Source organism: Alosa pseudoharengus, unplaced genomic scaffold (assembly GCF_046254945.1).
Source record: "Alosa pseudoharengus isolate Yale_2024_CS ecotype anadromous, Long Island Sound unplaced genomic scaffold, YU_APseudo_1.1 YU_APseudo_1.1_scf_21, whole genome shotgun sequence".
In the NCBI taxonomy this organism is placed as follows: Eukaryota; Metazoa; Chordata; class Actinopteri; order Clupeiformes; family Clupeidae; genus Alosa; species Alosa pseudoharengus.
The window spans coordinates 17,843,454-17,868,389 of record NW_027468674.1 but is presented as its reverse complement, the minus strand read 5'-3'; the positions used below and the strand labels follow the sequence as shown (position 1 = coordinate 17,868,389).

At 42.6% G+C, this 24,936-nt stretch overlaps 1 protein-coding gene across 1 annotated transcript in view; it reads right to left on the bottom strand.

The window, feature by feature from the left end:
• Window positions 1-7,776, bottom strand: part of prkg1b (protein kinase cGMP-dependent 1b) — a 152,161-nt gene extending 144,385 nt beyond the window's left edge. The window contains exon 1 of the mRNA XM_076298049.1: window positions 7,180-7,776. Within this exon, the coding sequence (XP_076154164.1) occupies window positions 7,180-7,544 (365 nt within the window). The 5' untranslated portion in view covers window positions 7,545-7,776. The remainder of the gene's footprint in view (window positions 1-7,179) is intronic.
• Between the last annotated feature and the right edge of the window lie 17,160 nt (window positions 7,777-24,936).

Here is a 24,936-nt window from a genome sequence, read left to right as displayed (position 1 = left end):
ACTCTGAGTACGTGTCTTGGTTGTTTCAATTGTGTTCCTAATCCGGTTTCTCTCTCTTTTGTCACCCGCAGCAGTCACTGTCTGACAACCCATCTAAGCCCTGAGACTTTGAATTATAGCTTAACATTTATCTTGTGGGTGTCTAGAACAACAACAAAAAAACACCAATTGCAAAATCCAGTGTAATTAGCTACAAATAAATGGTGGCTGAGCAGGTTGCTAGGATACCTCAGAATATACTTAACATGGCTTCACAACTAATACTATAAAAAAAAAACATGATCTCATCCAGCCACTCTAGGAAAGGAAATATTTACACAATAGTTAAATAAAAATACTTCTTTACATACAAAAACTAGTAATAATGACCTATCTTGGTTTTTAAAGTTAAATGTTATGTACATACACAAGGGTCTCAAAGTGACTGTTAAACTGCTAGTGAAGCATCCTCTGGGTGAGCACAATCACAGTCGCAGTTGGATCACAACCGATGCCATTCTGCGGCACTGCAGACTGGTATTGCAACACCTCTTTGGCTGGCACACTGGTCCATTTCAGGCAGGACTGGCCACTGCAGTGATAAGCCCAGCAAGAGCCTTTTGTCCTGTTCTACCTCACGTAGTGGAAAGCAAAGATTCTAGATCGGAGCTCTGTTCTAGAATCTTTGGTGGAAAGCCCAGGGATGTATCATCACAGAGGCACATGGAGGGATTAGTCCAACCTGGACAGCGGGACATACTGTATTAGCACTCACATTCACTGTGTTTGCTGATTAGCGACTCTTGTGTAAGTTTCTTGTGCTAGCTAGACTTTGGGAAACAAACTTCATTGCCTAAAAACATCTGATGCCAGCTGACTAAAGCTAAAGTCCTCTAAGGCCTATTAGCCCCTTAGCATTCATGAACTAATTAATTTTATGAGTCAGAGATACAAAAATCCAGGCATCTTGAGAGGCTGTGGAATCATTTTAAAAAGTCAAATGACTCAGATAATTTCAAATTATAATCGATTTTAGCTTTTGGCAGCAGAAGGAAAATGGAGGCGAACGGATAGCAACAGATGGTAAAATGAAAAGCTAACACAGTGAACACACAGAGAGAGGCATAATGTGATCTGTGCAATGTGGTATAATCTTGCATATTACAGGGCCACATCTTAGAATCAGAATCCGAATTGTTTAATGGCAAAACGGGATTTGACTGGGGAAAATGACTAGTCCTGCAGTAAGCACATACAGTAAGCATTTAAATAGGTAGGCTTAAACACATATATATAAAGTAAATAAAGTAATTAAGTCAAGAACAAAAACAAATACCCAAGCCAAGCATGTGTTTTCAGTCTTCATTGACCTGATGTTGACCTGAGCCAGGCCTACCTCATAAAACGCTCTCATGCGTCATTGGCTGATCCTGAGAGATAACACAACGGTGTACAGACGGGTTCCTGTATACAGTTTTCTCAATCCTTCATAAAGCTCCACATCTACAGACCAAATCTATCAGACCATCTACTATCCAAAGATGACAAAATATCCAAAAATACTGACAAAATATTGCTTTCCTGGCAAATGGGGTGAGAGTCACTACTTTTGAGTTGAATTGGGGGAAATGGGGAAGCAGTTACAAGAACCTAAGGCAATGTGGCATACATAGACTACTGTTGATCAGCATGTTATTCATTATAACAGAGAGACAGAGAGAGAGAGAGACAGATGAGAAAGAGAGAGAATGAGAGAGAGATCCCCCCCAACTGTTCCATGATAAATCTGGAGTTTGTATGTTTTGTCTATAATCTCACTTGAGAAACATGGGACTTCTGCCAATGCAAAGCCTGACTGTTGTTCTGTAAGAGTCTTTGACAAATTGCACAACCTGGAACACACACACACACACACACACACACACACACACACACACACACACTCAACTCAGTAGCCAGAGCTCAGCACATAATATGAATCATATTTATGATTTAAAATAAATAACACCCCCCCTGTGGCAATAAGCCCTGGCTTGTAGCAGAACTGGAGTAACATGAAACATGCACTGTCAAAATCACCTCCATAACCTGGCCATACTGGGAACAAAGGAGCAGGTGTTTGAAGCAGCCCAACAGGAACATAACTCAAAAATGCCCTCTGGTTTAAGACTGCTCTTTTAGATCTATAGATCTACATTAGCTTACTGTTGCTGCTCGCGGGTCAAAAAAGAACGAGTCAAACAGCAACATAAAAGGACAAATGTTCCAAGGTGTGTGAGTCGGGGAGGGGGGGGGGGGGGGGGGGGTCGTGATGTTTTATTTGATTAACATTGAAAGCTTTGATGATTCGTCCATTACTTTAACAGGCCTCGGTTTTATCATGTACCACTTCGATGTAGAGACGGGTTGAGAGATGACTCACATGACAGCCGTTTTCGTTTTTTTACAGCCCAAATTTGAATATCCCACAATTTCCCTACTTGAGACAAGAATAGACACCTTCACAGTGCACTTCACTTAGGCATAATGTATGAGGAAAGGTTCCGTTGTGACCTGTGTGATGTTTGCCACAATATGGGAAACAAATAGTAAGATGGAACAGAGATAAACAGAGAGATTTTATCAGACTCTTTCCCTTTTTCGCTACTTTTGATTTTCAATTCTGCAGATTCAGGACACCACAATGAGAGGAGAAGCAAATAAATTTGCAAGAGACCACCACACCACCACTTGCCCCAACCTGCGATCACATCACGGTCCTGGATCGCACGCCAGGCATACACCATAGACGTCAAACCCAAGCGGCCACAGAGCCAATTAACAAGTTGTATGGCTCTCTTCTTCCCTCATCAGCTTCTTCCTGGAGAGAGCAGCCAGTAGAAGGGTGTAAAAGAAAACACGCGCCACGGGCAGCATGTGACATGTCATGCCCTCGCATTTTTGCATGGCAAATATACCAGCACATCCCCACTCTCGTTTATCAGCACACCTCGGGAGAAATCATTCGCCTAAGTCCTCTTCCTCCTCATCCTCCTCTTCCTCCTTCTCCTCCTCTTCCTCCTCCTCATCATCTTCCTCTTCTTCCTCTTCCTCATAATCTTCCTAATCCTCCTCTTCCCCCTTCTCCTCTTCTTCCTCCTCCTCATCATCTTCCTCATCCTCCTCTTCCTCCTTCTCCTCCTCTTCCTCCTCCTCATCATCTTCCTCTTCCTCGTAATCTTCCTAATCCTCCTCTTCCCCCTTCTCCTCTTCTTCCTCCTCCTCTTCCTCCTCCTCCTCATCTTCCTCATCCACCTTCTCTTCCTCTTCCTCCTACACATCATCTTCCGCATCCTCCTTCTCCTCTTCTTCATCATCCTCTTCCTCCTCCTTATCATATTCCTCATCCTCCTTCTCTTCCTCCTCCTCCTCATCTTCCTCATCCTCCTTCTCCTCTTCTTCCTCCTCCTTCTCTTTCTCCGCCACACTCAGGGGCCGCGAGCTCGCACCATCAAGGAAGCCCAATTTTCAATCGCCATGGTTACGGCGGGGCTTCGGCTGAGCGGCTAGCATATTACCGGTTACAATTTCCATGTTGCTGTGAGGGTATTTCCCCGCTGGGTTGAGCATGCCACTGCAAGGTAATGACAGGTAATAAAGGCTGAAGGGGGGCGTAGGGACAGGGGGGTTAGAGGTGTAATTTATTGGAATCCTTACGCAACTCTGGATGATTGAAAAATAATATCGTGGGACTTGACAGCCCAATTTTACTGGCGTGCTGGCCTACAATGTTGTTCTTATGGATCTGCCCGCATGTAGGGTAAACACAAACTGGTGTCAACAACCAGAAAAATCATTTCACCTCAAACCACTTACATTTCAGCCATAATCATATCATATTTTTGTCAGAATAGACAAGCACAAAATGGAAAATGATGAAAAGTGAGTTGTTTTTCTCTTCAGGTGCACTGTAAAAACATCTGCGACAAGCCCGTTTTATGCTAAAGTCTAAGTTTCATTCCGATTCAGACTTCATGAATTCCAGAGTAAAAGTTAATAACTACTATCAGTGACAAGAAGCACATAGTGGGCTCTCACTGGGTCTCGGAAGTGTCAAACACTTTCAACAGGTTGGTTTTAAAATTGCTTGAAATAAAGTGCGTAAAAAAGTGAATACAATGACAGTGTGCATACACATTCATACCAATGGTGAGCTTTAGTCAATTAGTCAATCAATTTGTTCAAGCAATTAAAGAAATCACTAAAATGCATTTGTTTAGAATTCACTTAAAATTTGGGTGTATTATTTTTTTTGCTGTGGTGCAACAGGCTATAGCAGCCGTACCATATTTGGGTCCAAGTGCCCCTGGAGACCCAGGTTCGAGTCCGACCTGCATCATTTCCCGATCCCTCCCCATCTGTCTCTCCCACTTGCTTCCTGTATCTATCTTCACTGTCTTGTCACAATAAAGGCAAAAAGCCCAAAAAATATACTTAAATAAAAAAAACATTGGGTGTACTCACATAAACACACACACACCCTTCACTGCCACATTCTCCAATCTAATGACAATCTGCAGGGATAACTCATTAGTTCTCTGAGGAGAGCTGAGGATGTTGGGGGTGGTGTGGTGTGTGGTGTGGTCTGAGCGGCATGCACTGCCTGGTGGAGTTCGTGTGTGCGTGTGTGTGCATGTGTGTATGTGTGTGGTGGAGGACACAGATTAATGGAAAGTCTTCAGCATCATCAGAGCATCATTAGCGCATCCCAGCAGGTTTTTGAGGAATACTGATGCGATGTACGGCCAGCTGGACGCCTGCTTGGGGGAAGCACTTCAACAACCACAGCGGCCATCTCTACATCTCCACCCATGTGCAGCACTCTCACCATTAAACTTCTCCTTTTTCTTCTCCATGTGCTCTCTGTCTTTGTCCCTCTCACCCCCCCCCCTCAACAAACACACACCACACACGCACCACTGGACTGCCCCCCCCCCCGTTCTAATGTCTTCTCTTTTGTTTGAGAAGATTTATCTTGCTCTAGGCTCAAGCTGTTAAACAAGGATTGCCATAAAAGGAAAAATATGCTGCCTTTATAAAAGGGAGGCTGTGTGAGGAAGCATTCCGTTGAACTTTACATGGGCCTAGGCAAGACTACACCCCCCCCCCCCAAAAAAAAAAAAAAAAACACCCCACCCCATGCGCCACCCAACACAAATACAGAAAACAGTGGACTCACACACACTTGTGTGGATTTCATTACTTGACAACGTGGTGGATGAGACAAGGGAGTGTGTGGGAGAAAGAGAAGACTGGTGCAGACATATAAAGAGAGAGAAAGAGAGAGAGAGAGAGAGAGAGAAAGTGTGTGTGTGTGTGTGTGTGTGTGTGAGAGAGAGAGAAATCGAGCGAAGCTTCATACACTCATCCTATTAGTCGGAGTGCCAGGCACTGCTGAGAGCGTCTCTCGTCTTCTCAGCAGCCAGCTCTGAGAGTCTCAAGGCTACACGAGTAAGAGGAACAGCGAGTGGGTGGGGGAGACGAAAACTGTCATAAATAGGCGACTGGGCCCCAAAAATAGTGCTGCACAGAACTCTCTTCTTGTCCCATGGGCTCCCGGATACCGAGACGGAACTCCCGAGACCTTGTTCAACACTACTGATATATATGTGGGCGTACATTCCAAACCAGATATTGGTTGGTTTTTGTTTTTGTTTTTGTTTATATGTTGTTGTTTCCTGTTTTTTTTTTCTTCTTCTTCATTTCAGAGCCACCAAAATTGAGTGGGCTTATAATAATAAGCACTGAATTAGAGATGGATATAATTAATTTGAGTTGTTATGTAACCCTCTCCGACAGTTGAGGCTTCCAGCTGTGCTTGATAAAAATGACAGCGTGGAGACACCTCATGAGTTAAAAGTCCACAGTCAAATAAAAACTGAGTTATATTTCTGAGTGGGGGGAAAGGCGCCGGTGAATAAGAAGCAGATGATGAACTTCTGCCTGCATTCCTCAGTCTTCCAGACTCTGACCAAAGAATTAAAAACACCGTATTCAACCACAAAAACACGCTATTGAAAAACTCAACTCACATTTTTTTCTCAAGAAATGTGTTGCACTCAATAGGACAATCTAATCACACTGTCCCAGACAACATAGCAACACTACATACAACATGTGGTTTCAACACGCCTGGCCCTATTCTTTGCTCTTCAGACTGAATACTGTTCAGTAAATGTAATATTTTGTAATCTACATAAATAAAGTGTAACAGTTGACTGCCCTTTCCCACCTCGATGCAGCACATTGACCCTGATTAATGGTCTTCATTCCAGCTATGAACATCAGCTAGCTTCCGTGACAGTGACTGATGTTTTTCTTCATATCTGCCTCTTACGAAACCACACACAGGCAGCATGTACTTTATCAGCCGCAGATTAACGACCGCACTTCAAAGTGTACTGCACTGAAGAACAGTGCTCAACTGGAAATGATATCAGTTGTTCACATACTACGGTACAAATAAGGCTTGATGATGACTCTGGGCATAAAGTCGATAAATAGTATGTCACTTAATTAAATGAACAGAGATGACTGATGAATATTCCTACTACGTTGCGAGGGTCATTCATATTTACACTGAAGCACATAATAAATAAATATCAAAATTCAAAAGCCAAATACAGCTCTCAAGTCTTCCAGCCTCAACTGAACCTTTGTTTTTGTCATGTGCAAACACACACTACTTCTGAAGTAGGGCTAATGCAACAAGTCCCAGCATTCCTGATGGACTGCATGTAGTCCAAATATGTTCACATGACGTCAGCTTCTGGTTCTCCCACTACACTACACTAACACTGTCACAACCAGTCACATTATGCAGACTCTGGAGTTATGCTGACAGTCTATAAATTACCTGTACAGAAGCTGGTTAATTGTAACTGACGTGTCTACTTTTCAGTTGATATGTGATCATGTGTCTGACATGTAATTCGTCTCCAAAGAACACACACACCGATCAAATCAATTGGGGAGTGTATAATTTGCTCTCTAAAGGGAATGTGCAGACTTGCGTGAAATTTCTGTTTGTATAACGGCTTACTGGTATTATAAGGCACAAACACTGTGATTAGGAATGCAATTTGCAAAGACAGAGGTCGCGTTTCAATGTGCGCAACGGGCACCTGAGCGAATAAGACCTTGGGTAGGTCAGACACCTACTGAGGACTCTTCGGGTAGAAGGGAAGGGTGACGTGACTGAGATCTTGAATGTCAAAGGCGGTAGGCTCGGCGGATATGGCTTGTCTCTTCGTCCGTTGCTGCTCCTGCAGAACGCTCTGCTTGTGGACTTGTTGAGTGGCCGGTCGGATGACGGAACGGTACTTATCCAGTTCGTTTTGCAGCTTTTGTATCAATTCGTCTTTTTGGTCAAGCTCTAGCTCCAACTCATCAATGAGCGCGTCTCGCTGCCTCAACTCCTCGATTTTCTCCTGCAGCGCGTACTGGAGATCGCGTAAAGTGCCCATAGCTCCTTCGGATTTCTCAGGGGCCAGCAAAGTTATTTCAGAATCCTCACGCAGTGGCATAAAATCACCGGAAAGGCTTCTTTTAAGAAAAAAAAAGGAACCGCGGTGGCGAAATGCCTTGCTTTGTGGAAGCGTCTAACTGCTTGGCAAAAGAAGGAAATGAAGTAGAGCTCTTTTCAGTGACGCTCCAAAAAATGCTCAGTGGCTTCCTATCAAGTAGAAAAAAATGGGTGGACAGAAGTTTCACGAAGCATTCATCCTCTCAAGTACGTCAGTCGCCACTGGCTGGAGACGCGAGTGTCACGCAGGATGCCGAAGCTCAGAACACCGGCTTATAGCAAGTTCCAAGCTCCGCTCAATTGTGCGCATAGCCAATAAGACAGCGCGAACACACCTATAACGGGAAACAGAATCGAAGGAGCGTATCACTCTCATCAGAGGCAGCCCTAAAAAGACGACCCTACTGTAGATTGGGGGGTATCACGGATGGATTGACGCAGGAATATAAAAATTACTAAATGTGGCTGTCAACAAGCAATAATAAGAATATTTTTGCTTGTAAGTATTTATATCCCCAGAGCCACTTGCAAGTTATTGGGGATTAGTGTATTGGAATAGTGGAGGAAAAAAAAAACAGAAAATAATTGTCAATGTTTATTAGAAAGGGGTAAGAGAGGAGTGAAGAATTGTAATCCTGAGATTTGATTGTATACATTTCACTGTGCTATGTCACTTGGCCAATTAGATGACATTATGTCTACATCATTATTCTACTCTGAACTTTGGTATGCTATCATTTAGCACAGAACCCTTGGCTACAAAAACTCAACCGCAGAATTGTCTCTGCTGAATTCAGAATTATTTTCAGTGTGTAAATGTTATCATAGGGCATGTGCGGTCTATATGTGCAGACACATATCCCCCACACACTAGACTGCAGTTATGGACACGCACACACACACACACACACACACACACACACACACACACAAAACTCTCTCACACACACAAACTGTAAATTACACACACAAACTTCCATTATTGTCCTCTATGATCCATGACCTCCCCATTATTGAGTCTATTGCTAAATCTCCTCTCCTGAGGTGACGGCCCTCCGTCCACTGATAAGTGATTGAGTTTGGGAGGCTGTAAGGGCTAAACATGCTATTAACAGGAATTGGACGGCATCTGTGACATAGGCCTAAACTTAAATTGACAATACCAAATAAATAAGTCGTAAACTATTTCCTTTTCATGTATGTGGCTTCCCCTGTGTTTCGCGTCACAACGACCCAACCCTTTAGTCTGCAGACATGTACATTGTGGAAAGGGCAGAAAAACAAGCAGTCATGCACTTAACGATTTCACCTTGGGATAGCCCTAGCCCTTGCCGGGTATGTGCATCAAAGTCTGAGTGCATGAGTGTGAAGATTGAGACAGGACGAGCGACCTCCCCATTCGTCCAAAAATAACAAGTAGCCTGAAGAAGGTAAAAGGCGCCCTCTTGTGGTTGTATTTATACATTGCGATCACCGAGAGAACCGCATGTTATGTATCGTATCTTATAGGCTACAAAGCTCACTGATTCATTTAATCGAATTAAGTCCTTTTATACAGGATTGGGCAAGTTAGCACATATCTCTTGACCTATATTTCTTATACCTCGCTCTGCCAGCTACGGCTAGCCTCATTACGTCTGTAATTTGTGTCAGCTCATTTTCATTGACTGCTCTCAGCTCATCCATCCCTGCTGAATATGTTTAGGCGCACGGGCCAATTAGGTCGACACGGACATCCTCGGAGAGCCCTTGCAAGATACCAGACCACGCGTAGATCAAAGTGAACGCAAGGTGACATGTAAATGCAGACCAGAGCACCGGGTCCCCAAGACCGCCGCGCGCGCACTTAAACGCACGAAACCGAGCGCCTTTTATGTGTCCGATCAAGATAACGCACTGTTCAATGCTCAAGTGTTTTTCGAGGAGCTTGTTGATTACACTGGGGGGTTCTAATTTAGAAACACTGCGAGAGCAGGGGGACGGACTCGCTAGGGGCTTACCATTCACAAGCGCCTACTTATTCAAGATCTGTTCAGCCCCTCGTTATGGAGACAAAACAGGCCACAGTTCATGAAAGCAGGGGAGGGGTATGCAGGGACACTGGTAATGTATGCTGCTGTCGCCTTCGTTATATCCATTACTAATACAATGACAAACTCCATGGTACACATGTTTTTGTGAGCACTGGGAGGTCATAGTGTGCAACCATAGGTTACTTCTTGATATCTACTCACTCTACTCTACTCAAATGCGAATCCATACTGGATGTCTTAATAAACGTAGACAGACATTCACGTTTTGAATGTTCCTAAAGAAAACAGGAAACACTCTGATAGCATTATCGCTGTTATTAGCACTGAGCTACTGTCATAGCACTGTTATAAATGTAATTTATAGCAACTGTTTAGTCCGTCCAAACCTAACGAATCATCCTATAATCCCCTGTACGTTCTTTTGCCGACACCTAGTGGTCAAACGTTGCTCCGGAGAGAGAGAAGAACAGAGGAGCAGAGAACTGACAGCCATATGTAGCCAGGGTAAACTTCACCTCCTTTAAACTAAGAAGGGAGGACATATGACTAATGCAGTTGTTAAAACACCAGTGGTACCAGCCCTGCATTAATAGTTTTGAGCAAAATCAAAGACTTTTGGGGAATAAGTATGATAACAGAGAAAAGTATTAAAACTATTGGACTGCAAACCTGACTTTCCGACCCTGGAGATCACCAGAAATGGAGAAATTCGCACATAAATCATGTCAACCTCAGAGTAGAAAGCTCATTTGCGCCCTTATAAATAAAGAACGACTCTTTGAAATTATATCCTTAATATGGAAGTGCCATTGGAATGAATAATTCATCAAACGGGCATTAAGAATTGATCAAGGTAAAGATGCGGGGTTCGGGATTACAGTGTCACAGAGCGACGGAGGATGAGCCAATGATTGATTACGCTCACCCACGCAGGCAGAAAGAAAAACATTATATCAATTTGTACTAATGTAGATATAGGTGTTTACGTAGCAGCTATAGTTATGTGTTTTTTTACAAACAAGTTCCCAAACTGTACAGCAATCAAAAAGCGACTGTATAGGCCGATATCTGTTTGCTCACCATTCTACATTTCAGTGGCCTCGTGGCTCAAGACTACAACGTTTTAAGTATAATTGAGAACCTCACTTCGACATAATGTAATACAGGCCTGCATCTTTCTCTTGCCTAAAGTATAATACATGTTTTCTATTACTCTATGTAAGCGTTGAAATAAACAGGTATATGCCATTTTTGCTTTTCTCTTGCGCTTGGTGGTATAATGAGTCATATTATTCCTCTGCCCTCTTTGCAAGGTTCACTGACCAATCTGTAGGGGAACATCAAGCGTAACAGTTTAGATATTTAACTAGTTCTTAGAAAGGACACTGTCTGCTGCATTGCAGACAACTTTTTTAGAGATAGTCCACAACGAAGATGAATAGGAGGCGCTTGGAAATCAACAAGCGCATTTTTCTGGGCGTATAACGGTTTTTTACGAAGAATTAACTGTCCCATAATACGCGGCGAGGCCCTTTCATCCCATCCGACAATGTTATGCACTTCCTGAGGACAATACTCCAGAGAGATTAACCATAGACGCGATCAATTAAAACCACTGGAGCCAAGCCTATTCCCACTGTCTTCCCCTTTCTTCACGAATGAAAGCCCAGATCAATTAATCAACCCAATGTTCTAAGCTTCCCTTCACCACATTTTCGGTTGCCGTTTCGGTACCGTGTCTGTCTTTCACATAAGGGGCAACAGTAAAAACACAAAAACAAAAAATCAGAAATAAATGGAGCACGTGTGGCAAAAAGTAAGCGGCTACCTGTCAGACTTGGCATGTTTTCTAAATGCTTGACTCGTCAGGTCCTGAAACGATCTGAATGACTGTGGTTCCGCAGAGATGCCTTGGGCTCGCCTGGTGCGCGGTCCAATAATTTGGGCGCTCGGCAAGACAGATTGGTATTTGTGCAGTTTTCTCCTCAATTCGTGGATCTCTTCCTCCTTTTCAGCAAGACGTCGCTCCATGTCCTTAATCCTCTCCTCCTTCACGAGAAGAATCTTGGTAAAGTCTTCCTCTAAATCACTCATGCTGACGAAAGGAAACAAAACTTTGCCTACAGCACTATTGACAATGTAAACCCGGCGAATTCCACACTTAACTAGCCAGGCACCCTGGATATTCCCCGGTGTTCCTTGACGCACAGATGAACGCGGGCTTTCGCCACTGATTTCAATTTTACCAACGGCCAGCTAAGTGCTTGTCCACGGACTCTCCCACAGGCTAATGGCTGTATTGCGTTGAGAAACCAATTAGAGCTGTTAGAGCTTTCCTCCTTGGAGACGGACCCGGGTCACTGCGTAGTGAAGTGGAACGGGTGCGGGTGAGCGCGCAAAGAAGTCAGCTGCCGCGCTGGGTAGTGAGCGTAGGCTAGGCTACTCTGACGTAGGGGGAAGGACCATTCACATATTTTTTCCAATGTTAACCCTAGGCTTCAATCCTGAAATAGCAGCAATTATTATTCGTTTTGATTGGTGATGTAACCTTGTGCAAGCCGAGCTTATGACTGGGGAGACAATGTGTTTTGGTAGATAATTCGGGAAAGGGCTGTCACTCTAACGTGTGTATTTATCCCCTGCGCATCACTAGTAGTTATAGTTAGTACCCTATGCCCAAGCCAATCCCTAATTGCTCATGATGGTAAATAGTTTGAAGCTGTAACTAGTAGCCTGTTTTAAAGAGGGCTTTGCCTTATGGGTCAAACTGTATAACCCCAGGGTCACTCACTATATTGAATCAGGGTTGAATTGGTTGCACTGGTAACAATTGTTTTATCAATGACTGTGTAAGAGGTGAAGTTGCAGTGCGTAGCCTAATTTTCTCTCAAGCCATACAAACAGATAATCTCGGGGACACACCTGGGCAGATCATGTAGTGGCCTACTGATAAGTGGCTGAAGTAGGCACAGAGCAGTGCTGTCACATGGCGCGCGCACCAAGTGGCAGATTGTAGCGGTCACCTTGAACCTTCTCAGCTGGAGCAGAAGCTGCTGCAATTCACAAAAACGTGAGCATCACCAGATATCATATTGGGATGAATGTGTGCCACTGGTGTCATCCCCTCGGGTGCAGCTCGGGTTTCAGGCTGAGAGCTGGCAGACGTTAGTCACCCCTTTCCTGTAACGCATACAGATTCTCTCATTGAAACCGGAGAGGGTCCCTAAGTGAGGGCAGGATGTTGCAAAATCAATATTGTTTACCTCATATGCCTAGCCAGCAGAAATCATCAGTGGTGTGTGTGTGTGGGGGGGGGCTTAACTGTTCATGCTCCATTGTGGACAGAGGGGAGGTTATGCTATGAGGTTGATTGTTAAGTCCAGAAAGTGGACGGCCGAGGTGAAGTGAGTGGACTCTAGTCTTAATCAATGTGGATGTTGTGGTCGTCACAGGAGGCGAGCCACTACAGGCTTTGCGTGATTATTGTAATGACAGGGATTTAGCTGCCATCAAACGTGCCCACACAGAAACACTCATGAGCACAGGCAACGCGCATGCAATACAATCACAGGTGCAATAAAGCACCTGCAGCAGTGTCTAGCACAAAGAAACACATATACATATAGCAATATGTCATTATCACAAAATACCTGAAAATAAAGATGCCCATGAACATAATCAGGGATCTTTTCTAATCGGGAAAATCCTGATTCCTGAATCCTGCAACTTCTCCCCACCCACTACCCATTTTGAGGCCCTAACAATGACCTCCATTGTCATTGTAAAAGCAAGTGGGGAGATGGTACATCCCGCCATGATTTCCTATCTAGAGTTGTTGCCACCCTGTGGTGTACCCAGCTATAGTAAAACATAGTTGAATATCCAGAAAGTATGCTTTCACTAGGCTTTTAATGCTACCTGGGATTCTGAAATAATCAAAGCCCTCCCACAACAGACTATGCGGTTCCCCACTTGCAGTCATTCCAGAGCTGCATTGAAGTTTACACAGACACAAACTTGTGTGCCACAGGATGCATGTGATGCTCCAAGTGGCCACATTATGATGGCATCTCTGACTCAGTGTTTACTTACTAGGATTCCTCTTGCTTGTTTATGAAGTTTTCAATACATGACTGAAGGTCCAACCATAACAACAGCCCACATAGAATCAGCTCCATCCCCATCTAACCTCTCAGTATTGTGGTCATCCAGAGACATGATGCTGCTCCTCTTACTTTTCATTGCTTCTTAGAATGGCTAATGGGTCAAATCTGAAAATGCTCGTCCCAAACACATGCAGCGAAGACCTTCAAGGGAAGAAGTGAAGCTGGTTGTGCCCTACTCTCGTGTCATGGTTAGGGCGGCCTGACCTCAATTTTCTTTCGTGTCATTAGAAATAAAAGCTTGCTTTGTCAGTGCTGAAAAAAACGCTGTGGGAGAAAGAGTTGCAGATGTCTGTAAAATAAACAGATGGTGGAACATAAAATGGCAGAAACAGCAGAAAGGGAAACCAGAGAAACACTGCCGAGGTGTATTGTTGCCATGGGTTATTATGATGTCCTTATATAGTTCTTTATCTTTTCATCACTGTACCTCTGCCTCCTATTTTTTTTTGACTCTCTCTCTCCCACTCTCTTTCTCTCTCTCGGTATGGTCCTTTCATCTGTGTCTTCATCCGGTCTCTCTACGGATGCCCTTTGGGCTCATGCATATATGGCAAAGGTTCTTCAACTGAGTTCCCCTGAAATAAGCCATGCCTCTCACAGGTCCTGTGTGTTTCATTAGTCTCAATAAAGCTAATAGTTCAGGAACTGCCAGAAAAGTCCTTGATATCAGAGGCTTCTGTGTAGACAGAACCAAAGATCTTAGAGCAGAGCATAGCGCTCTATAATCTTTGGACGGAACTTTGATGGAGACTAGTTGAAGTATCTTTAATGGTCTATGTTCCCTTCCTCTCTTTTTTCCTCTTCTCTCTGTCCTCTGTCTGTCTTTGTCTGTTCCTTCTCTCCAACCCCGCCATCTCTCTCTCTCTCTCTCTCGTCTCGTTTGCCCTGTGCTTGCCTAGACTGAGTGTATGTCTGAAAAGGTCATGGCACTTGTATCATACGATTTTCAGACACCGCAATAAGGAGCTGTCATGGATCATAAGGCTCCACGCCCTAGCCCTCAAGACGGGTAGTCATCCACCGGGCACGTTGCCAGAAGAGTTCTCCACGACCCTCTGAGGCAGACAGGAGCTGGAATCGAACGGGGGGGGGGGGGGGGGGACTGCGGCGTTCTCACAATCTGTGCAGTAATCTCCCCAGCGTTCGTCGCCACATCCCGTTACCGGAACGCAAATCAAGCGGGATCAGTGTCGGGTGTGGAGCCACGCTCGGCTGATTGTTATTTATTGTTCTTGCGTTCGTCTTGAGAAGGGTGAGCTGCCTGAGGCTTCGGTGTTTGGACTGCTGCCTCTGCTGACAGCGGGGACAGCGGCACAGCACTAAATGAAAGGCCTTTTCATCGGTTACATGAGAGTCAAGGGTACATCATGCATAATGCACGTCAGACATTTCTTCTGCAATGTCTCTTATTTATGTTTTTGAGTCCTTCACATTCTCTTACAGTTTTTGTTCTCAGTTTGCTTTGGCTCATTTCTCAGATCAGAATGGTAATTCTTAAAACTGTTTGTTCAAACTCTATATCATCGTATCACTTGTGCACATCATTGAAGCAGTTTCTCCCCATCTTGAACAAATAGCATTATTTGATTAACTGATTTTGTACAAATGTCTACTGTTTTTTTTTTTTTCAATGGCCAATGTCATGTTGGTCAAAATGCACTATACTGGTTCCCTGCTGAAAGTCCAACCCCATAAAACAAATTGGCCTTTTTTCATTGCTTGTGTCATTAGATGCAATCTTGAATTTCCCCTTGGGGATCAATAAAGTATCTATCTACTGTATCTATCTATCTATGCAAATTTGTTGAACTAGCAGTCATAACTAGTTGCCATAGTTTGTTTGGCATACATATATGTGACCTGACAGACAGGAACGTCAGGTATAGACAGATGTACAGTGGTGCACAGCTCTAACCAAGGGGTGTTTTATGGTATATTAGTCATTTTTTATTTGCACAATGCTGTAAAAGCCGTGGTTTTCTTTAAACAGTCACAATGTCTGTGAACAGTAAAAACTTTGAAACTGTTTTGCAATCAACCCCCTCCATTCACAATAATGTGTAACTTTGTAGTTTTTAAATAGAAAATAGTGCTGCCCTGCGCATTGTTCATCAGAAAAAACGTACAGAATAAACTGTCATATTGACAAAGACAAAACAGTTTGACTATCTTGACATAAACAATGGCATCATGACTTATCATTTTGATTGCACTGACCATTTCATTGGCATAATTATTTGCTTGAGGCATAAACTAAGCATTTTAAGCAAGGTATGTGCTTTTGCAGGTTATTAGATACACAATGCGGTGCAGTCTAACTGTACATTATGATTCCAGAAATGCACCAAAGTGACTGAGAATAACTGAAATGTACTAACTGTTCATTATGATTCCAGAAATGCACCAAAGTGACTGAGAAAAACTGTAAAAGTGACATGATGTAGGAATTCCCCTTTTCGGCAATTTCCAACATTGATACCCATTAGGAATAAGGGGATAGGCTACTCAATTCCTCTAAAGCCTAAAAGGGTCATGCTTCTATCCATGAGAACACAGTCACGCACCGGCAATGTCAGACACTGCATTCTCCTTATGCTAAGTCCTCGTGGCATCAGAACGAGTTTGAAGCCGTTATTTTAAGGTGAGGAGCTACGCTGTGTTGCTTAGAATGATCGGTTACACTTTACTTGACAGTGTCGACATAAGAGTGACATGACACTGTCATGAACGTGTCATAAACAAGTCATAAACGTTTATGACATAGCGCTTCTGTTATTAAGTCACATTCGGTTTTTATCATAACAAGTTAGGGTTAGGTTTAGGGTTAGGTTTAGAGTTATGATTAGGGTTAGGGTCGGGATTAGGGTTAGAGGTTAGGGTTAGGGTTAGGTTTCATGTGTCATGACAGTGTCATGTGTTCATGACAGTGTCATGTCACTATTATGTCGATACTGTCATGTAAAATGTTACCAAATGATCATACATATTAGATATAGAATTATATACATTGAAAATATTTATGCTGATAGATAGATAGATAGATAGATAGATAGATAGATAGATAGATAGATACTGATAGATAGATAGATAGATAGATAGATAGATAGATAGATAGACAGACATAGTAGACAGACAGACAGATAGATAGACAGGTGGTGGGAGGGACAGACAGAAACGTGTGACTGTGATGTCTTATCTTTGACTGGATCATCTGGTGTACAGATTTTGGAGGAAACCAAAGCTCATGTGTAAGACCTACGTCATGTCTGCTATGAATTTGTACATTTCCTTGAAATAAGCTGGTGACCCCAGCTTTGACCTCAGTACTTCCTGGAATTCCATATAGCATACCTTTACATTTTAACCCCTAGAGCCATTAACTTCAAACTGAACATAAATAGTGTTCATGTAGCCTACTGAATGTGTTTTAATTATTAGTCACTGAACTAATAATTACATTTGGACTTATTTTCTCAAGCAAAATTTTCAGTGATATGTAAACATTAATTCTGCTGTTATGCATTTTACTTTTATTATTAATATTATTATTATTATTATTATTATTATTATTATTATTATTATTATTTTCACTTAACATGAGGGACTCTCTGATGCCCTGACATCCACTACATAGCTATTAATTTAGTCAATCTTATGAGAATAATTTGGAGCTTTTCCACTGAAAGTGGAGTAGGAGCAGGAAGCACTAGATCAGAATTATCCAAACTTTACTTCTTCCGTTGACAACAGAGGTCAGAATTATCGTGACCTGACCTTCAATTACCGGAATCTCCAAAAGTGTGTCTGTTGATAGAGGGTGTTACTGTTTTTTCCCTTAGGAAAGACAGCAATACTCCTGGAGGATTTGTGTCTCTCAAAAAGCGATATCTTTTGTACAGTATGTGTTCTGAAGAGACACTTTTCTTTTCAGTGACCACTGATGTTAACCTCTTTGTTGCACTGAAGGCCTGTTACATCAAAAAGAACATGCCCCAAAAAAAAATATCCCCATGAAACCAGAGAACACTGTCAGCATATTGATGCGTTGATTGAAGTGCAATTCCACATAGACTAACCTGATATGAATAATGCATTTATTTTTTTAACACGAGAAATGTTTTATTCTGTTTTTAATAAATGAATAAACACTTCCTCATGCAAGTAGGGCCTACACATTTCCTGAACATGTGCTCACATAACCTTTTAATCCAGCAGTCAGTGGAATACCTTAGTCCTTTCCAGTCAAAGAGTCAGGGTTCACACTATTACATTAGCAAGAATTCACAGTCTTGTGTGACATTAAAATGAGTCCCCAGGTATTTGGTCCTATGTCAGATTTAATCAGTTCCCACCGCTGTGGGAGGAAATGACTTCACTTCTCTATGCGCAACAACCCCAGGAGAGACTGAAAGAGAGGAACGTAAAAATAATGTAATGCAAAGAGTGAGCTGCAGCACATTGGGAGGGGGAGGGGGGGGTATCAGAGATAAAGAGGATAAGATACTGTATCCATCAAAAGACTGGGCATGACCAAATTAAGTGAAGACAAGGGTATATAAATGAATGAAGAAGCAGACAGAGAGGAAAGGAGGATAGAGAGAAGAAAGAAAAGAGCAAGAAAGGCAGAGAAAGTGAATGAGAAATGAACACAGTGAGAAAGTGTATGCAACAGAGCGGCAGACAGAAAGAGAGAGAGAGAGAGAGAAAAGAAGAAGAGTCAGAAAGACAGAGAGAGAGAATCTCATCCTCATCCCTCCCTCGATCGATAAACATCACATGAAAGGCCAACACTCTTCTCTGGCTTGTTAATATTCAGACTTGACTCCGGGAACAGAAATAGACGAATGTGGAGGAAGATCAATAAGGGACGCTCTCTCAATGGCCCCCAGATTTTCTTAACGGAGAGAGAGAGGGAAAGAGAGAAAGAGAGAGAGAGAGGGAGAGTGACTGTGATTTTTAAGTTCTCTAAGGGAAAGATGAGCTCTGATGTGCTTAGCGGATGACAGTAATTCTGCCCGCAGACGACAGCATCATCGTGTGTTTTGAATACTTAAAAAAGCTTCATGTCACTCCCAAATCCCCGTGGAATGCCACTCCAGGCAACAACCCCACTCCCGCTGCCTATCACAATCCTGAGACATTCTGATGTAGTCGTTAAAAAACAATGAAGAGAAAGTAAAGGAGAGAAAAGGTAAGGTAGGGGATTTCCCATCGTGGCCAATCAACAACCAAGCCTATTTAACATTACACAGAATGACGCAGGATACAACAACAAGGATACACTTTATTTATTGCGCTCTCCCACCTGTGTAAACAACAACCAAGTTTATGATTTTTACACCTTTGATGACCTACAAAATGGTCCAGAAATTACTGGGTAAGTACCTGGTGATATGCCGCAAGAAAAAATAAGATTGAATAGATTGAATAGATAATTTGGGCCCTATGACAGACAATAATTCTGGGATAATATATAGTATTATTGGGGGGGCCCCAATAATGGGCCCCCTGTCTCTCTGTGGGCCCCGTCAGTGCTGGGCCCATAGAATCGTCCTAACCCCCCCCAGTGGCGCCCCTGCTCATGGGTTTCCCATCGGTCCACTGGCGGGTTGCCAACAAACACCCCACCATTTGCCGCTTGTGGTCCAAACACTTATTTTCATTTATTCAGTTATACTTTTCATGATTAACATTTGATGTTTCTTTATATTCACAAGTTAAATTAAAGGCAATGGTGGTCCAATATCGGCAAATCTGATTTTGCTATGGGGTGAGTAAATCGAGGCATAATTTAGAAAAACAAGCGCATGATTTAATCAAATGAGCACACGATTTAGTAAAACAAGCGCATGATTAAGGAAAGTGAGCGCACAATCTACTGTATGTAGTAGAATAAGCACATGTTCTCTCAATATACAAAAAATCTTGCAGTGACACCTCCCAGCCTCTTTAGGTTAGCCACTGGTTGAAATTTAAGTTAGCCACTGGTTGAAATTCAAGTTAGCCACTGGTTGAAATGTTAAAGTGTTTAGCCATGGTTAGTCATGGTAAGCTCATGTGTGGTTTAAGGCTAGAATCAGTTTAGCCGTATTTAGTGATAAGAGATTAGCGGCCATGTTATGTCAAATGCAATGCATCACATCTCTTAATAAATGATTAAAGGAACCCAACAACACAACTTTTGGGAAATGAGCTTATTTACCGTCTATCCCAGAGGTAGATAAGAGGATGCATGCTATTCTCTTCTCCGTGTGTGCTATAACCCAGTCTAAAACCCAGCCTAGCCTAACTGTACAAAGATAATACAATCCTTTTTTCAGTGTCATTTATTACTCATGAGGATGGGCGTCACACAGCATTTCAAAAACTTTTTCAAGGGGGGCGCTGTGGCGCAGCAGGCTACAGCGCCCGTACCATGTACGGGTCCAAGTGCCCACGGGGACCCAGGTTCGAATCTGACCTGCGGTCATTTCCCGATCCCACCCCATCTCTCTCCCACTTGCTTCCTGACACTCTCCACTGTCCTGTCCAAATAAAGGCAAAAAAGCCCAAAAAATATACTTAAATAACTTTTTCAAAAGTCTTTACATTTAAATTTATTTTATGATGTTAAAAAGTGCAAAAATATTAGACTAGGCTACTCTGGACACAAACCATAGTCTTAGTCTATATATATACAGTATATAGATATATTATAGTCCGTAATCTATAATCTTCATATAAAAGCACCATATAATAATCTATTTTGAATCTCAGCTAATGGCCCCCTTATCCCACTGTCTGCTATCTGTCATTGCCAGTAAATCCCTCTGTGTCATAACCAAAGGTCAAAGGTCAAGGTTTCTCTCCGATAAACTCAACTGCACTCAACTCAACCCAGTCCAGCACATCAGATAAGGGATCACCTCTAATCTCCGCAGATGGGAGCATGCAGAACTGGCTGTGTGAAGCGCCCAGAAGTCTTCCTGGGGAACCTTCTCAGGGTTCTTTTGTTATAAACACAAACACAAAGCAAGATGTTAAATTCCTTTATTCCTTAATTCCTGTGCCGCCTTGTTGTTAGATGATCTCATTTACAGTAATGGCCAGACCTTTTTCAATGTGCCATGTACTGTATACCTCAATTCAGGGATGGGGAAAAATACATCAGAATGTATTTTTAAATAAAATATCAAATACCCTAATTTTAAGAATATCAAAATAAAAATACTAAAAATAATCTTTAAAGGGAGCATGATGTCACGTTGCAAACTTTCCATATCTGTGTATTTAATCTATTCCTTCATCAGTACACTGACTGTTGATTTTTTGACTTTGAGCAAAAAACCCTCCCAGAACCTGTTTTCTCTTGGTCCAACCCTCGTCGAGTAGCGCTGTCAGAAACGAATGACTTTCTGCAGGCGATAATGGAACCAACTTAGTATCTCGTAAATTACCCCACTAATAATTCCCAGAATGGTACGAAACTTCTACAGTAGTACAACTATGTTCGTTACTCATAAAACGAGGCATTGGAAAGTTTGTAAGTACACCAGGAGTTTATTTAAATAACATCAAAGTTTTTTGGTATATCCAGTTTTTAATATTTTTTTTCCGAAGTGTTTACACTTAGTGTTAACTAATAATTGTTGCAAACTGGTACTATGAACAAAATATTAGTGCATTCCTGCAGTGATGTAGTACTCGAGTCCGGTCTCGGACTAGAGACCGGTCTCGAGACCGATTTCTGCTTTCTCGGACTCGACTCAGACTTGTTCCTTCAAAGACTTGGTCTTGACTCGGTCTCGGACCACAGTGGGAGGAGAAGGACTCGTAATTTCAGACCGAGTCCTCGAGACCAGAGCATTTTTTTATGTTCATATAAAAACAAAAAATTAAAATGAAATTTTACGGCGGCCACGTCTTTGCCCCTTGCGTTGGCCTTGCCTTGGTGCCGTCCTTCTTTCAATATTCTGCTTTGCGTCCGTTTAATAGCGATTTTTATTTAGCCAATAGCCTGTCAAAATAATCTTAGCATCACAGCGCAAACTAATTCAGTCTTACACAGTGGAGAAAATGACAGCGCATGGCAAGACAGAAAGTGCGTCCAAACTCACCCATTCTTCTCAGTTGAAATACTCGCAATTGTTAAGCCTACTCATCACACAGACACATGTATCACATCACATGAAAGAGCTTTTTCTCAGCTTTTAAACGATGTTAGCCGCTAATTGCTGTGGTGAACGGTTCGCGAGAAAAGTAAATAATATAATTAAATTTAATCATAACGTCTACATAATGTGCTATACCCATCTCCCCTACCCATTCATCTCGGTGGAATACTTCACGAACCCTTAGTTCAACACATGACAAACCATATATCAGAATAAACAGCAGACCTTACCAGAAATAAAGCAGTCCCCTGTACAGTAAGCCGTTCCAGAGTATTCCGGTTAAATTAAAAATGTAATCTGCAGCAAGGTCTACATTCATGTCTCCAACTTTGGTCTTAAGGTTTTAAAATGTGTTTAAATCTTTCTTCATGATTTCATAACAGGCCAAATACAAAATAAATATTACAAATATTGCCTAGATATAGGTAAATATTAAAATATACAGCTGAGTAAGAGTTTGTGAAAGGAGTCTTAATGATCAAAAAATGCAAAAAAGCATGCATCTAGGCTATTTGAGTTTCTTAAAGCTGAGCTGTGCTTAAATTGTTCAATACATGATTCCATAACAAGCCAAATATAAAATAAATATAAATATTAAATATAGCCTAGACATCTAAATATTAGATGATCAGATGATTTACAGTTCTATGTAATATGTCATGTTTCATGTTTTTGTAATGTTTCATACAGTGATGCAGGTCTACTGCTGTGAATAGGCTAAATACAACTTTGATTATTTTTATAGCCTACTACTGTATAGTTAACTTTGGCCTTGGTGCCCTGACATGTGGCCTTTGTGCCCCCCACCAAATATGCCCAACTGAAGGCCATGTGGCCTTGCCCCTAAAATGGTGAAATTCCAAGCCTGGGCCTAACTGTTGATTATTAATTGGGGTGATATTAAATCATGAATATGAAAACTGACATGTTTTTATGGTCTTGGTCTCGACTCGGTCTCGACTCCTAAAGGACTCGGTCTCGACTCAGACTTGCTTCCTCAAAGACTCGGTCTTGACTCAGACTCGACTGTATTTGAAAACCAACGGACTCGGTCTCGACCCCTTCAAAGACTCGGTCTTGTCTCGGACTCGGCATAGGCGGTCTCGTCCCCATCACTACATTCCTGGATCTACATCCTTATGCATGCTTCCTGCCAGGACTTCCCAAATCACGGCAGTAACGTCGACGCAGTGGTAGATAGTAGCAGAGAGTAGAATCCATCAGGCAAGTGTTATTTAAATAAACTCCTGGTGTACTTACAAACTTTTCAATGCCTCATTTTATGAGTAAAGAACATAGTTGTACTACTGTAGAAGTTTCGTACCATTCAGGGCATTATTAGTGGGGTGATTTACGAGATACTCTATAGGTTCCATAAGCGCCTGCAGAAAGTCATTCGTTTCTGACAGCGCTACTCGACCAGGGTTCAACCAAGGGAAAACAGGTTCTGGGAGGGTGTTTGGCTCGGGGTCATGGTGCAAAGGACTCTAGGGCCAACTCGAGGGGCGGCAACAAGCATGCATTTAAAAATCTCACTGCACGCAATTGGATAACACTACAACCAATGTGTACTGTCCTCCAACGTTGCAGCGCTGTCTTCATAAGTTTAGCTGGTTTCCCGGAATGTTGGGGTAAAAGTAACGTGCATCATTGCTCTTTGCCAGTGTCTCGTAGAGACAATTCCATTGTGCTCTCGCGAGAACTCTGGATTTCCTGGGTACAAAAATATTGGGGTGGTCGTGAAATAATTTGCAGTCTGGATTAGGAACCTTTTTCTAAAGGTTTTTAGTCAAAGGCTGCCATTGACATAATGCCTTTGGTGTTGACATAGCCTACCTATGAGAGAACACATTTTCTGCCTCTGCTTCCAATGCCGATCTAGCAGCATTTCAAAACCAAGTTCCGCTGGTTAGAGAGAAGGGGGTCGCAAAACTTGGCCCACGTCTTTTGGGGTGATTTGGCGTCTTTAGGTGATTCATGGGACAACTTTTTGAGCAATGTTGCAGAGTAACCACATAACCAGTTCCGATTGGATGATTAAAGTTCTCAAGAAACTGACGATTAAAGTTCTTAAGAAACTTGCTGTACACATTAATAAAATAGCAGATCTTTCTAGCCAAAGGCAACCAAGACTATGAGGTGAGGACGGGGACTTCCTCCAACTACAGGTATGATATCTTCCATTATGTTGCCATGCTAAGATGGTAGCTCCTGAAAGATGACATCTCTAACTGAAGAACTGAAGAATGCGCTGTTCAATTCACCACAGCAGGTAACAGGGAGAGAGTAGCAATCTGTCAAGCTGGGCTTTAAACAGGATGGAGACTAGCTGAAAAAAAAGAAGGCACCCTGCTGACCACCCTTTCTCCCACAGCGATGCGTCTGAACACATGTGTCTTCCTCTCGTTTCATCTTGAAAAATAGTGGTCTTTAGATCAAGCAATCCTTGAATTCCCCATAACGAACAGCCATTAAGCAGATATACATGTGTAGGGCTCAATGCAGGATTTGCTTTAAAAGGCTACAATATGGGGGGTTTGTTCTCTTTGTTGACATTGGCAACAAGTGTTTGAAATATGCTGACCCGATGAGTGTGTTTATGGATGTTGCCACACTTAGACATTTTGTTTATCTAATGCTGTTTCCTAACTGATGGCTTTTCTGCTGGCTGAGTGCTGCTTCTTTTCCCTTTTGACAGCGCTGGGCAGCAGCACACAGGAGGTCAAGCAGAAAAAGAACAGAGGCAGAAATCCTCTGCTGGGAGAGAGACGTTTTCGCCCGTGATGTGGAAAACAGCGGAGCACACACACTCTCACTCACACTCATAGACACACACACACACACACACAAACACACACACACATTCACACAGCCAGCAGGCGTGACACACACACACACACTCTCACTCACACTCATAGACACACACACACACACACACACGCACACACACACACATTCACACAGCCAGCAGGCGCAACACACACACACACTCTCACTCACACTCATAGACACACACACACACACACACAAACACACACACA